Source organism: Vipera berus (genome assembly GCF_964194415.1).
Source record: "Vipera berus genome assembly, chromosome: 7".
Taxonomy (NCBI): domain Eukaryota; kingdom Metazoa; phylum Chordata; class Lepidosauria; order Squamata; family Viperidae; genus Vipera; species Vipera berus.
In genome coordinates, this window is record NC_138209.1 from 76,932,889 (window position 1) to 76,945,986 (window position 13,098).

The 13,098-nt window shown below is 51.0% G+C and overlaps 2 protein-coding genes across 2 annotated transcripts in view; one reads left to right on the forward strand and one right to left on the reverse strand.

The window, feature by feature from the left end:
- HTT (huntingtin) overlaps positions 1 to 5,535 on the reverse strand; it is a 118,946-nt gene extending 113,411 nt beyond the window's left edge. The window contains exons 1-4 of the mRNA XM_081332918.1: positions 5,341 to 5,535; positions 2,164 to 2,247; positions 1,156 to 1,276; positions 754 to 813 (exon numbers count right to left, since the gene is read on the reverse strand). Coding sequence (XP_081189044.1) covers positions 754 to 813; positions 1,156 to 1,276; positions 2,164 to 2,247; positions 5,341 to 5,450 — 375 coding nt within the window. The 5' untranslated portion in view covers positions 5,451 to 5,535. The remainder of the gene's footprint in view (positions 1 to 753; positions 814 to 1,155; positions 1,277 to 2,163; positions 2,248 to 5,340) is intronic.
- A 194-nt stretch (positions 5,536 to 5,729) lies between these two features.
- The window catches only part of NOP14 (NOP14 nucleolar protein), a 25,679-nt gene continuing 18,310 nt past the window's right edge, over positions 5,730 to 13,098 (forward strand). The window contains exons 1-6 of the mRNA XM_081332896.1: positions 5,730 to 5,900; positions 6,000 to 6,134; positions 8,907 to 9,048; positions 10,231 to 10,367; positions 11,411 to 11,548; positions 12,970 to 13,092. Coding sequence (XP_081189022.1) covers positions 5,760 to 5,900; positions 6,000 to 6,134; positions 8,907 to 9,048; positions 10,231 to 10,367; positions 11,411 to 11,548; positions 12,970 to 13,092 — 816 coding nt within the window. The 5' untranslated portion in view covers positions 5,730 to 5,759. The remainder of the gene's footprint in view (positions 5,901 to 5,999; positions 6,135 to 8,906; positions 9,049 to 10,230; positions 10,368 to 11,410; positions 11,549 to 12,969; positions 13,093 to 13,098) is intronic.

Below are 13,098 nucleotides of genomic sequence, written 5' to 3' on the forward strand. Positions count from 1 at the left end.
ACAGTCAACCAGATGTTCAGACTGGATTTGGAATTTTTGTCTACCATTATTACTATTATTATTATTACTATTATTATTATTATTATTATTATTATTATTATTATTATTATTATTATTATTATTATTATTATTAATCTCACAAGTTCCTTTTAGGTGATCTGTGAAGTCAAATAAACATTTTTAAAAAATTTCTCAACTTTGATTTCCAATGCAGTAAACACACTGAAAGCAAACATCAGTCATTTCAAAACTGAGGTTCTAGGCCGGCATTTCTCAACTTCGCCCACTGCAAGTTGTACAGAGTTCAACTCCCAGAATTCCCCAGCCAATAGACCAGCATGCACCTTTCAGCCATCCCATCAGCCCCGCCCCCCAATCTCTCCCCTCAAATAAAGTGTTCATTTCTGGTGGCTTTTAGCTGGCATCTCTGCGGTCACATGATCAAAATTCGGAGGCTTGCCAACTGATTCACATTTATGATGGTCGCAGCAGCCCCGGGGGGGGTGTCACGTGACCCCCTTTTGCGACCTCCTAACAAGCAAACTCCAAGGGGGAAGCCGGGTTCACTTAACCACCGGTTTCCCAAGTTAATCACGGTGAGACTCTCTTAACAACGGTGGTGAGGAAGGCTGTAAAGTGGGGGCGAGATTCACTGAACGAACGTTTCACTTCGCGACAGAAACCCCAGGCTCCATTTTGGCAGAGAGTCGAGCGTGCAAACCAATCCACAATTTTGGGTCAAAAGGAACTCACTTTTTTAATCTCTTTGTAGAGTTCCAGTTGCAGCCGAGGGAGACTAGAATCCATCAGCGCCTAGAAGGGAATCGAGAGCGCATATCAAAGATGTACTCATTCTTCCAACGTTCTGGGCTTAAAAGTAGCATATTTATTTATTACAAGAGATTTTTAGACCCTGAACAGCAACAGCAATAAGACTCCGTGACTACAAAGGACCGAATGTCTGTGTGCAGGGTCACCCACCCCGTGGCAACTTCAGACTGGTGGACTTCAACTCCCAGAATTCCACAGCCAGCTGTGACCTAATGCCGCAGGGGTCTCCAACCTTTTTGGACTGGCGGCCCGGCGGGAGAGGGCGGGGCAGGCGCCTTACCCGCGCCTATTTTCTATTGACAGGTCATAGAAAATACCGCTTACTTTTATCACTTTATTGAGACACTCATCAGCGACCATCCTGACGTCAGACTCGGCGTCATCGCTGCAGAGAAGGAAGAGTTCCATGGCAATCCCCAACAACTTTGGAAACTCCGGAGAATTCCTTAAGAAAGAATTGCACCCAGTTAAGAAAAACACCTCATTGGTTTCACACAGTTTCAGCGGAGGCTGGGGCGCACAAACTACGCTTTCTCCAAAGGTGCCTTTTTTTCAGGAGCCAACTGGACTTTCTTGTTTTTCCTTTGAAGACGTTTTGCTTCTTAGGCACAAGAGGCTTCTTCAGTTCTGACTGGAATGGTGGGGAACGGGAGGATTTATCCTCCTTGCAGACAGCTGCTCATTTGCCTTTTTTTAACAGAGTCCTTGAGGCCCCTTGGAGGCTCATCTGTGCCCTCAGGGTCACCTGAGCGGTGCAAAGGGGTGTGGAGCCTTCTTGGAACTGCTGAAAGGACCGTGTTGTAGACAGTCCTCTCCAGTCTACAACACATTCTGTGGTTTGCAGAGTTCCTTGGTGTAATCCTGACACAGGCTACACCTGGTCAGTTGTCCAATCCACCTGTTTATGTTGCCTTTGAGCAGGGGGTCTTCAAACGTGGCCCTTTTATGACTTGGGGTCTTCAGCTCCCTCGCACGCTGGCTGAGGAACTCTAGGAGTTGAAGTCCCAGAGTCATAAAAGGGCCAAGTTTGACGATGCCCTGCCTTGGAGCCTCACAGAGTGGCAACAGAACGTCTGCAGGCAGTTCGTGCACTTCATCCCAACAGAGTTAAATCAAGGGAGGGCACATCCCAAACACATCCATCGGTCACCGAGAGTTTCTATTCGATCGCCTTGATTTTCTTTCTGTTTTGATCCCGTTTGTTAAACCTGTACCGCGTTTGTAGATTCCCTTCTGCGAGACTCAAGGCCTTCCATGGTTTTCCTCCAATACCTGATCATTTTTAAACCCTCCACTGTTTTCAGCAGCAGAGTTCAGAAAACGCTTGATTACCTTAAACTCTGAGCAACGATGTTTTCACATATTGTCAGGCAATGATTGACTCGGTCTTTCTTGGATGTGGACAGTTCCTTCTTTCTGCAATAAAGACACCACCGTTAAATTACGCCCAGCATATCACATTCTTGTTTTCTAGCCATAAACCCACTGCTCTGCGTCAGCCAGCCTGCTTTTGGCAACTGTCTGGAGGAAGAATGGAGCTTTGGACCAGCTCCATGGCAAGGGCCAGGCCCTGTCCAGCCCACTTAGAAATGAAAACAGCTGTTAGTGCCCCAAAATGTATCATCATGGTCAGTCTAGACCTGCCAATATGCAAACATACACATATAAATCAATGTGAATGAAATGGAACATTATAACCTTTACTGTCATTTTTTTTCTGTGGGCACAACGGCACACATTAAAAATGAAATGTACGCATACATAACACACATTTAAACATACCATATACAACATATGTATACACCTACACTCTTACATGTAAGTAATATATAAATATTAATCAATGTCCATCTTGAATCAAATAATCAGAATTTAGTACTTTCTTAAGATAGTTACACAAAAATGAATTTAGCTTAGAGATAACCATACATTTATACACGGCTGTGGCCCTTTTAAAACGTACCAGACGATTAAGGGGGGAAATATTTGCTCGCTAGCCAGTTTGCCAATAATTGCCTCCGATCCAGCATCTCAGGCAAGGGAGCTAGCCATGATACGGCTCCACACATTCTACTGGTCCAACACAGCTTGTTACAGTTCAACATTCTCCCTGATCTCCAGAGTTACTGGCCTGAATGAAATGCCAGTCCCTGTTATTTCTCTAACCCCGGACGTCTCCGAGGTACTAGGAATTGCAATCACCTATTTATTTAGCTAGAGAATTTATTGGTTCCCGTAACTGGGCAGTTTGGTGGAAACAGAGAGACTTTATCCACCCTAGCTGATCAGCCAAAGATCTTCTATAGTTCTTCAGAACTGCATCCAGGTGGAGGCCAAACCTGCTCAGCGGATCCTTGAAGGAAGGGCAACCCCACACCTATTTCTCCCTCCTTCTGCTCGGTCAATCTACCCGTCCGCGGCAAGTCACTCACAGCCTGGGACATACAGACAGGCCTTGGAGACATCCACCATCCAACTCGCGGAAAAAGGGAACCACGGGTGGGTAACCTCAGCTGGTGCCAAAGAGGCTCTTTCGAGCAGGGCCAATAAGGTGGACCGTGACGGGTCCTGTGTGTGTGTGTGTGTGTGTGTGTGTGTGTGTGTGTGAGACAATTCCTGGGGGCAGAGCAGAATTATCACTGCAACAAGCCAGGGTTAGTGTTAGCGAATCCACTGCAAGGGTCCTCAAACTTGGCCCCTTTTAAGACTTGTGGACTTCACCTCCCAGAATTCCCCAGCCAGCCAAGTCTTAAAGGGGCCAGGTTTGAGGACCCCTGACCTACTGCCTTGCAGTATGACCCAGCCAAGGGTCTCAAGGGGTGAAGACCCCCCCCCCCAGGGAACTCAGCCTGTCCTGGCAGGGGGGGGTTGGGGGAAACCCGAGGGGAGGTCTTCCTGCCCGCCCCTCCTCCTGGGGGGATTTAGCCCCGCTTAGGGGGGGACGCGGAAGGGGAAGAGGTCGGCTCCCCCTGACCACCCAGGACCCCCAGGTTTGGGGGCCAGAGGCAAAGGGGGAAGAACGGTGCGTCCTGGCTGGGCGGGGGGACTCTTCACCAGGACCCCCGCCCCGCTTAGCAACAGAAAAGCTGGCCGTAAGTCGAGGACTGCCTGTAGCCGGACCCAGCCAAGGGTCTCAGGGGCCGAAGACCCCCCCCAGGGAGATCAGCCTGTCCTGGCAGGGGGGGGGATTGGGGGCAACCCGAGGGGAGGTCTTCCTGCCCGCCCCTCCTCCTGGGGGGATTTAGCCCTGCTTAGAGGGGACGGGGAAGGGCAAGGGGCCGGCTTCCCCTGACCACCCGGGACCCCCAGGTTTTGGGGCCAGAGGCAAAGGGGGAAGAACGGTGTGTCCTGACTGGGCGGGGGGGCTCTTCCCCAGGACCCCTGCCCCGCTTAGCAACAGAAAAGCTGGCCGTAAGTCGCGGACTGCCTGTAGCCGGACCCAGCCAAGGGTCTCAGGGGCCGAAGACCCCCCTCCCAGGGAGCTCAGCCTGTCCTGGCGGGATTTAGCCCCGCTTAGGGGGGACGGGGAAGGGCAAGGGGTCAGCTCCCCCTGACCACCCGGGACCCCCAGGTTTTGGGGCCAAGGGCAAAGGGGGAAGAACGGTCCGCCCTAGCTGGGCGGGGGGGGCTCTTCCCCAGGACCCCCTCCCCGCTTAGCAACAGAAAGGCTGGCCGTAAGTCGAGGACTGCCTGTAGCCGGACCCAGCCAAGGGTCTCAGGGGCCAAAGACCCCCCTCCCAGGGAGCTCAGCCTGTCCTGGCGGGGGGGTTGGGGGAAAACTGAGGAGAGGTCTTCCTGCCCGCCCTTCCTCCTGGAGGGATTTAGCTCCGCTTAGGGGAGATGGCGAAGGGCAAGGGGCCAGCTTCCCCTGATCACCCAGGACCCCCAGGTTTTGGGGCCAGAGGCAAAGAACGGTCCGCCCTGGCTGGGCGGGGGACTCTTCACCAGGACCCCCGCCCCGCTTAGCAACAGAAAGGCTGGCCGTAAGTCGAGGACTGCCTGTAGCCGGACCCAGCCAAGGGTCTCAGACCCCCCTCCCAGGGAGCTCAGCCTGTCCTGGTGGGATTTAGCCCCGCTTAGGGGGGACGGGGAAGGGCAAGGGGTCAGCTCCCCCTGACCACATGGGACCCCCAGGTTTTGGGGCCAGAGGCAAAGGGGGAAGAACGGTGCGTCCTGGCTGGGCGGGGGGGGGACTCTTCCCCAGGACCCCCGCCCCGCTTAGCAACAGAAAGGCTGGCCGTAAGTCGAGGACTGCCTGTAGCCGGACCCAGCCAAGGGTCTCAGGGGCCGAAGACCCCCCTCCCAGGGAGCTCAGCCTGTCCTGGCGGGGGGGGCTTTTCCTGGCCCCCGCCTGAGCCCCCTCCTCCCTGCCTTAGCCCCGCCTGGGACCCGCGGGGTTTCTGGGAAAGAGGCGGGGGAGGGGGAGACGGGTGGGGGGCTCTTCCCGGGACCCCCTCCTCATTTGCCAGTCCCGGCAGGGTCGCGTCTCCGGCCCCCAACCCCACTCACGGGCGGGCGGGCGGCTCCTCGGGGGCGGCGGGGCTCGGCGGCGGCGGCGGCGGCTGCTGGAAGGAGCGCAGCGCCTCGAAGGCCCGCATCAGCTTCTCCATGGCGGCCATGGCGGAGCGCGGCGAGGGGGCGGGGCGCTTCCTACGCCGGCCCCGCCCCCGGCACCGCCCCCAGGCGCAAGGCCGCCGGCCCTGCCCGGCAGCCCCGCCTTCGGGGCGGAGACCTGGGCGGAGCCTCTCGGCCCCAAGACTTCGCCTCTGTCCCTCTCTCTCTCTCTCTCTCCCCCCCCCCCGCGCCTCCTGCGACGTCATCACAGGGCGCCGAGCGCCACCGAGCCCAGACGGCGCGGCGCGCTCGTTTTCCTCCTTTTGCTGCCGGCCGGCGACGTCATCGCCAGGCGTCCGGCGCGACGAAGCAAGATGGCCGGGCGGGGAGCGGCGAGCGGCTCGAAGAGCCCCTTCGAGGTGAAGACCAACCGGGAGAAGTTCCCCGTCTTGGGGCGCCGGCCCCGGCACGCGGTGGGGCTGCCGGGCGTGGCGCGCTCCCGGGCCCACGCGAAGGTGAGCGGCGGCCGGGCGGGCGGGGCGGGCGGGGTCGGTCTGGATGATCTCGGGGGAACCCGGCCCGACTTTGTCTCGTCTCTTTTCCCCCCGTCTCAGCGCCAGCGGACCCTGCAGAAGGAGTTCCAGCAGCGGGAGAAGCGCGGCGTCTTCCGGGACCGGCGCTTCGGCGAGTACGACGGCGGGATGAGCGCCGAGGAGAAGGCGGCGCGGAGGTTCGCTTTGGAGCGGCAGGTAACGGCCTAAATTTACTGGGTGGTGGGTTGGGCGAGGAAAGCCCCGCCGCCTCGGCCCAGCGCTTCCTTCCTGGGCGAGAAGATGGCTCCAAATGCCGAAGGAGTAGATAGGACACAAGGTAGTCCTCGAGTTACGACCACAACGGAGCCCAAGCGAGGTCTTTGTTAAGTGAGATTCTCTCCCTCCACTTTACGACCTTTCTGGCCACAAAGTGAATCGCCGCAGTTGATAATTCAGCACTACGGTTGTGAAGGGAATCGCTCCCCCCCCCACATTGATTTCGCTCATGGGAAGGTCGCAAAAGGGGATCACGTCTCTCTCTCTCACACACACACACACACACAAGGACATGGCAACGGTTGTACGTATGAACCAATTGTGGAGCGTCTGAGTTTTGATCACATGGTCGTGGGGATGCTGCAAAGGTTGCAGGTGTGAAAAAAACGGTCGTACGTCCCTTTTTCTCACCGCCCTTGTAACTTTGAACGGTCGCTAAATGAACTGTTGTAAATCAAGGACTGTTTGTAGGGCAGGGGCATGAAAGTGCTGGCCCGCGAGCCGGTTGCATCGTGCGAACGCTGCACCCACCCTAGCTCCAGCAGTGTCAAAAAAGTTGCGATATGTCATGACACGTCACGTGACACGGGGAGTTTGACACCCGTGCTGTAGGTCATGGGTTCCCAACCCCTGGTCCGTGGAGCGGTAACGGGCCACGGCATGCCAGCAACCAGTCTGCACAAACAAGCAAAGCCCCATCCGCAAGATGCAGGTAGCACACAAAACCACATACCCTCCGGTCCACGGAAAAACCTCTCTCCACGGAACCGGTCCCTGGTGCCCAAAAGGTTGGGGACCTCTGCTGTGGGTGGTACCTGGGATCTCGGTTTCCAAGTAGATCACCCCTTAAACACGAGCCTGCAGTGTGGTGCAGCTGCCAGAAAGATCAGTACAGTCCTAGGCTGCATTGACAATTTTAAGAAGTGAAACCACACTTGCAATATTGCACCCCATTCTGGTCACTACGATACAAAAAAAGATGCTGAGGCCCTAAAAAGAGTGCCAAGAAGAGCAACGAAGGTGATAAATTTGAAGCTGTCGGGAAAAAATTCATTAAAGGCAAGAGACAGCACACCATTCTCTTCCAGTTTAGAGTTCAGAGGTTTTATTGAAATTTAGAACAGACAATATTTCCATTACTCGTTACAATGAGGACCATAAACTAAAGCAGTCAAAAGAGTGATGGCTAGTGCCTGCATGGCCCCGAGCGTCTCTCTGCGCCATCCTTTTACACCTGAAAACCAACACATGACTTCTGAAATTTTAACAGTAACTGAATCTGATACAAACTCATCTTTCCACAACACTTGTCAAATGCTCCACCGCAAAATCCGTTCCTCGATTCCCACAATTTCACTTCCTCAAATCCCAGGCACTCAGGTTTCGTGCTCTAAATATGGAAACGAAACAAGCCAGCTTGCAAATTCATATTCAGTAAGTTACAGCGACAGGGCAAATTATAAATGTTTTCTCTGAATCATGAAATACACCATAGCGTGGACTTTGGCTCAGTGCTTTTATGACAGGCATAAGGCCTAAGTTGAATCGACAAGCCCTCCGGCATTTGCTCTCCATAAATTAGTGTTAAGCCAAATATAGGGAAACATTTAACATATAATTTTTCCTCTCACAAAGCTAAACTGGATGATGGAACAGTTGCTGGAACTGGGTCTGTCTAGTTTAAGGAAAAGGAAGGATGAGGGGGGACATGATAGCAGCCTTCCAATATCTCAGGGGCTGCCCCAAAGAAGAGGGAGCCAAGCTATTATCCAAAGCGCCTGAAGGCAGGACAAGAAGCAATGGATGGAAACTAATCAAAGGGAGGCAAGATAGAACTAAGGAGAAATGTCCTTGCCTCCAGAAGCTGTGGGTGCTCCATCACCGGAGGCTTTTAAAGAACAGAATGGACAGAAATGGCCTAGGGCAGGGGTAGGCAACCTCGGCTCTTTTATGACTCATGGACTTCAACTCCCAGAATTCCTGAGCCAGCTATGCTGGCTCAGGAATTCTGGGAGTTGAAGTCCATGAGTCATGAAAGAGCCGAGGTTGCCTACCCCTGGCCTAGGGTCTCCTGCTTGACCAGGGGGTTGGACTAGAAGACCGTCAAGGTCCCTTCCATCTCTGTTATACTGTTTCTGTTAAAGTCCAGAAACCAGCAGAAAGAAAGAGATTTCCAGAAAACCCCCAGAGCTTTTATTTTTATTTGCGTATTTCCCCCCCCCCCCCGTGGATTTGAACAGTGTTTAATGTGGAATCAGCAGTCCAAACGTGTTAGAATTTGAAAATGTCTCCATTAGTGGACATAATGTAAGGGTTTCGGAGACAGTGAATCCCTCAATATAATAATAATAAACCTTTATTGTCAAAGTACAACATGTGTACATTGAGATTAGCTGAGCCTCCCCCCCGTGCTCCCTCCCCCCAACACACAGTGACAACAAACCCTCCATCCTACCACACCATGTGAACCAACTACACCACACACCGGCCTCCCAAGTCAATTCTGCAAAAGTTCACAGAGATTATATCCCATTCAAAAGCCTAACAGCCCATGGATAAAAGCTGTTTTTCAGCCTGTTGGTACAGCTGGCCCCTAGTTCCAAGGAAATTCAAAGTTGCGATGAAAACAAATTTCTCAGAAGCTTGATAGAGAGGAACCTTTCCAGTCTTAACTAGCACCCCCCTTGTTCAAAATGTTTGCTTGTGTTGCAGAAAACGTTTGAAAAGAAAAATGTATACAATCTCAATGAAGAAGAAGACTTGACTCACTATGGCCATTCTCTGGCAGACATTGAGAAACTTAACGACGTTGTTGATAGCGACAGTGATACGGAAGAGAAAGGAATGTTATCAGGTGGGGAAAAAAATAAATGCTCTTCGTTCTATAGCACGCAACTGTGATTTGATAAGATCTCTAGCAACTCTCGTATAGTGTAAATGAAATTTTGAAGTGCCAGTAGCACGTTGCAGAAGAGTTAACGTATGTGACGTATTCGAATTCTGTTTAATTTATAAATCGGTACTTTTCAAAACTTCCAGTAATCAGCGTCATTTCAGTCTGATCTTGCCAACCCTGCTCTCCCTCACGCTTAGTCACTCTCTCCTTCAGGTTTGCTCTAGTAAATGATTCACGATGCTTTTTTCTAGGACCGTGGTGGCGAAACCTATGGCAGGCGTGCCACAGGTGGCACACAGAGCCCTCTCTGTGGGCATGCGCACCGTCGCCCCAGTCCTAGGCCTTCAGCTGGGTTTTATAAAACCTTTTCGCTTTAGGCCTCCGCCGCCGTGTGCAAAAAAAAACACAGGTTCAATCAATCAATTTCAACTTTTCGCGGGGAAAAAAAAATCTCGCAAAGTTGGAATTGATTGATTGAACTTTTTAGTCCCAACCAGTCTGCTGTTACCACTGCAGCCACGCCCACCCAATGGGCCACATGGACTCATCTGGCCATGCCCACCCAATTCACCACGCCCACCCAATAGGCCACACCCACCCGGCACCCAATGATACGTAAGTGGGTTTTGGGTTGCAGTTTGGGCACTCAGTCTCTAAAAGGTTGGCCATCACTGTTCTAGGATGTTCTAAAGCAGGGGTGTCAAACTCAGTTTCATTGAGGGCCGCATCAGCATTGTGGTTGCCCTCAAGGGGCCGGGTGGGTATAACCAGGGTGGGCGTGGCCTACTGGGTGGGCGTGGCTAGAGTGCGTACGGCCTAGTGGGTGGGCGTGGCCAGCTCTACATCCTTTGCATCAAGGGTGCCTATGGGGGCCTGGGCAGGAGTGGGACAGATCTGAGGGTCTCTGGCAGAAGGAGGGTCTCTGAGCCAGGGCCAAGGCAGTGGGGGCCGTTCCCTCACTGTTTCCAGGATGGCTTCGCGGGCCGCATGAAACCACTTCGCGGGCCGAATCCGGCCCCTGGGCCTTGTGTTTGACATGTCTGTTCTAAAGCAACACCAAAATGCCTTCAGGGATATTAATGTGCTGAGTGCTCAGTATTTATTTACATCCTGCTCAATTCAGCCTCTTTGCGTTCCCAGAGGAATTAACTGCTTCTCATTTCGGAGGCCTCCTTGCTAAGAAAAAACCCACAGAACAGCCGAACGAAGAGGGTAAAAGTCCCAAGTCGCGGAAGGAACTCGTTGAAGAGCTGATAGCAAAATCCAAATTGGAAAAGGTAAACCACCCGAAACTTGAAACTCTCTGAAACTGAAATTGGTACATCCTTCTTCTATAAAGCTGAAAGGTATAATTCCCCTGCATGGAATTACTGAGCTTAGCAGCTGCTTTGACATGTGTGTTCATCACTGTCGCGGAAGGCTTTAATATCTATGGAGTCGGATAAAATTATTGCATCGTCATATCGCTTTAACACTCTATTTTTCTACTGCGTGCTATGGTGGAGTAAGCAATGCGCAGGCTTATGTAAACCAATGAACTATTATTTTTTTTAAAAAAAAATTCACACAGTGCATTGTTCAACTAAGGTCTTAGAAATTCATTTTCTCTTTCGTCGATCAGAAGAAACCGAATCTTGCTGTTTGCGGCCGGTGTTTTTTTTCAAAGGCATGTGCTTTGATGGGACAAAAGGAATTGATATAAATGCCATAATTAGCTACAGTTATCTCTTAAGTCTTGTATCAGGTAGGGTGTGTTGATTTCTAGCAGGTTTTGTGGTGAAATGATATAGAGATAATTTAAGGTAAAGTTTCCCCCGCACATGCGTGCTAGTCGTTTCCGACTCCAGGGGCCGGTGCTCATCTCCGTTTCAAAGCCGAAGATCCAGCGCTTGTCCGAGGACGTCTCCGTGGTCATGTGGCCGGCATGACTAGACGCCAAAGGCGCACGGAACGCTGTTACCTTCCCACCGGAGTGGTCCCTGTTTTCCTACTTGCATTTTTACGTGCTTTCGAACTGCTAGGTTGGCAGAAGCTGGGACGAGTAACAGGCGCTCACTCTGCTACGCGGCACTCGGGATTCGACCCGCCAAACTGCCGACCTTCTGATCGACAAGCTCAGCGTCCTAACCCACTGAGCCACCGCCTCCCTTAGAGATAATTTATTTCCATACATATTTTCAATTGTTTCCTTTTGAATTCTCTACTTTTACTTCTCGTTTGAATTTTTTTTTTTAAAAAAAAGCATTCACATTAGGCACCAATTGTACAGGATGGCAATAATATTATTATCCATCCCCACCCCGCTTTCTCTTTTTTAAAGAGAGAGCGACAGGCACAGAGGGAAAGCACCCTGGAGCTGACAGACAAGCTGAACAGCGATTGGAAAGAGATCCAAGGCCTCTTGTTGCAGCGGACGTCCAAGTCAGAGCCTCAAAGTCAACTTCAGGAAAAACCCAAGGTGAGCTCGTTTAATCTGTGTTCCCCCTATTTTAGGAGCAAAGCTGTTGGCGAGTAAATGTGCTTTTTGCTCAACGTCCCGGAGGAGCTGAGCCATCCCTTCACCGTCTTCAGCGGCCACGAACTTCCTTTGTGGAAAGACTCTTAGAAGTTGTTCTGTTTTATAAAAACAATCCTGTGTTCTTCTTGCAATTGTTGCTTTTATGTCAAGTTATGTACACGGGTCATTTCTGATCTCTAGGTAATGACGTCATCTTGCTTTGCTCTGCTTTCTGTTTTCCGATTATTTGCGGAATAGCTATTAATCGGGAGATTAATAATAATAATAATAATAATAATAAGAAGAAGAAGAAGAAGAAGAAGAAAGAAGAAGAAGAAGAAGAAAGAAGAAGAAGAAGTTGGAAGGGACCTTGGAGGTCATCTAGTCCAACCCCCTGTTCAGGCAGGAAACCCTATACCATTTCATACAAATGGCTGTCCAGTCTCTTCTTAAAAACCTCCAGTGTTGGAGCACCCCCATCTTCTGGAGGCAAGGAGTTCTACTGGTTACTTGTTCTAACTGTCAGGAAGCTTGTGTGGGGTTTTGTTTTTGTTGTTTTGATCGAATGTACAGAGACTGAAATAGATGTTTCTCTTTCTCGGCTCAAAAACAGTAACTGTGAGAGGGACCCCAAAATCTACAATACATCTCCCAAAGTTGGCATCGGGTCACTCTTTAGAATGGAATAGAAGCTGGAAGGGACCATGGAGGTCTTCTAGTCCAGCCCCCTGCTGAAGCAGGAGAACCTATACCGTCTCAGACAGGTGATTGTCTAGTCTCTTCTTGAAGACCTCCATTGATGGAGCGCCCATGATTTCTGGAGGCAAAGCTGTTCCACTGGTTGATTGTCCTCACTGTCAGGAAGTTTCTCCTTAATTCCAGGTTGCTTCTCTCCTTGGATCAGTTCCCAAACGTCGTTTCTCGTCCTTCCCTCTGGTGCTTTGGAGAATAACATGACCCCCTCTTCTTTGTGACAGCTCCTCAAGATACTGGAACACTGCTATCCTGTCTCCCTTATTCTCTTCTTTAGGCTAGCCCAGGGGTAGGCAACCTCGGCTCTTTTATGACTCATATTCTGGGAGTTGAAATCCATGAGTCATAAAAGAGCCGAGGTTGCCTACCCCTGGACTAGCCAAACTCAAGTCCCGTAGCCCTTCTTCGTATATTTCTAAAGTGTCGAAATGGGGGGGGGGGAAATACTAAATGTATTGCTAGGATCAAACGCTCGCCATGTTTTATCACGAAATAAAGACGCTTTGCATGAATGAATTGCAGAGTTTATTTTGATTTTCTACTTACCAAAGTTCTTTCTATTTGACAATGCCACCCAAGAACTACCATTATTGTGCATTTGTTGACATGTATCTACATATATATTGCAGCCGGATGAATACGACGTGCTGGTTAGAGAGCTCGGATTTGAAATGAAGACGCAGCCCTCGGACAGGATGAAAACTGAAGAAGAGCTGGCAAAAGAAGAGCAAGGGAAACTCCTGCAATTAGAGGTATCG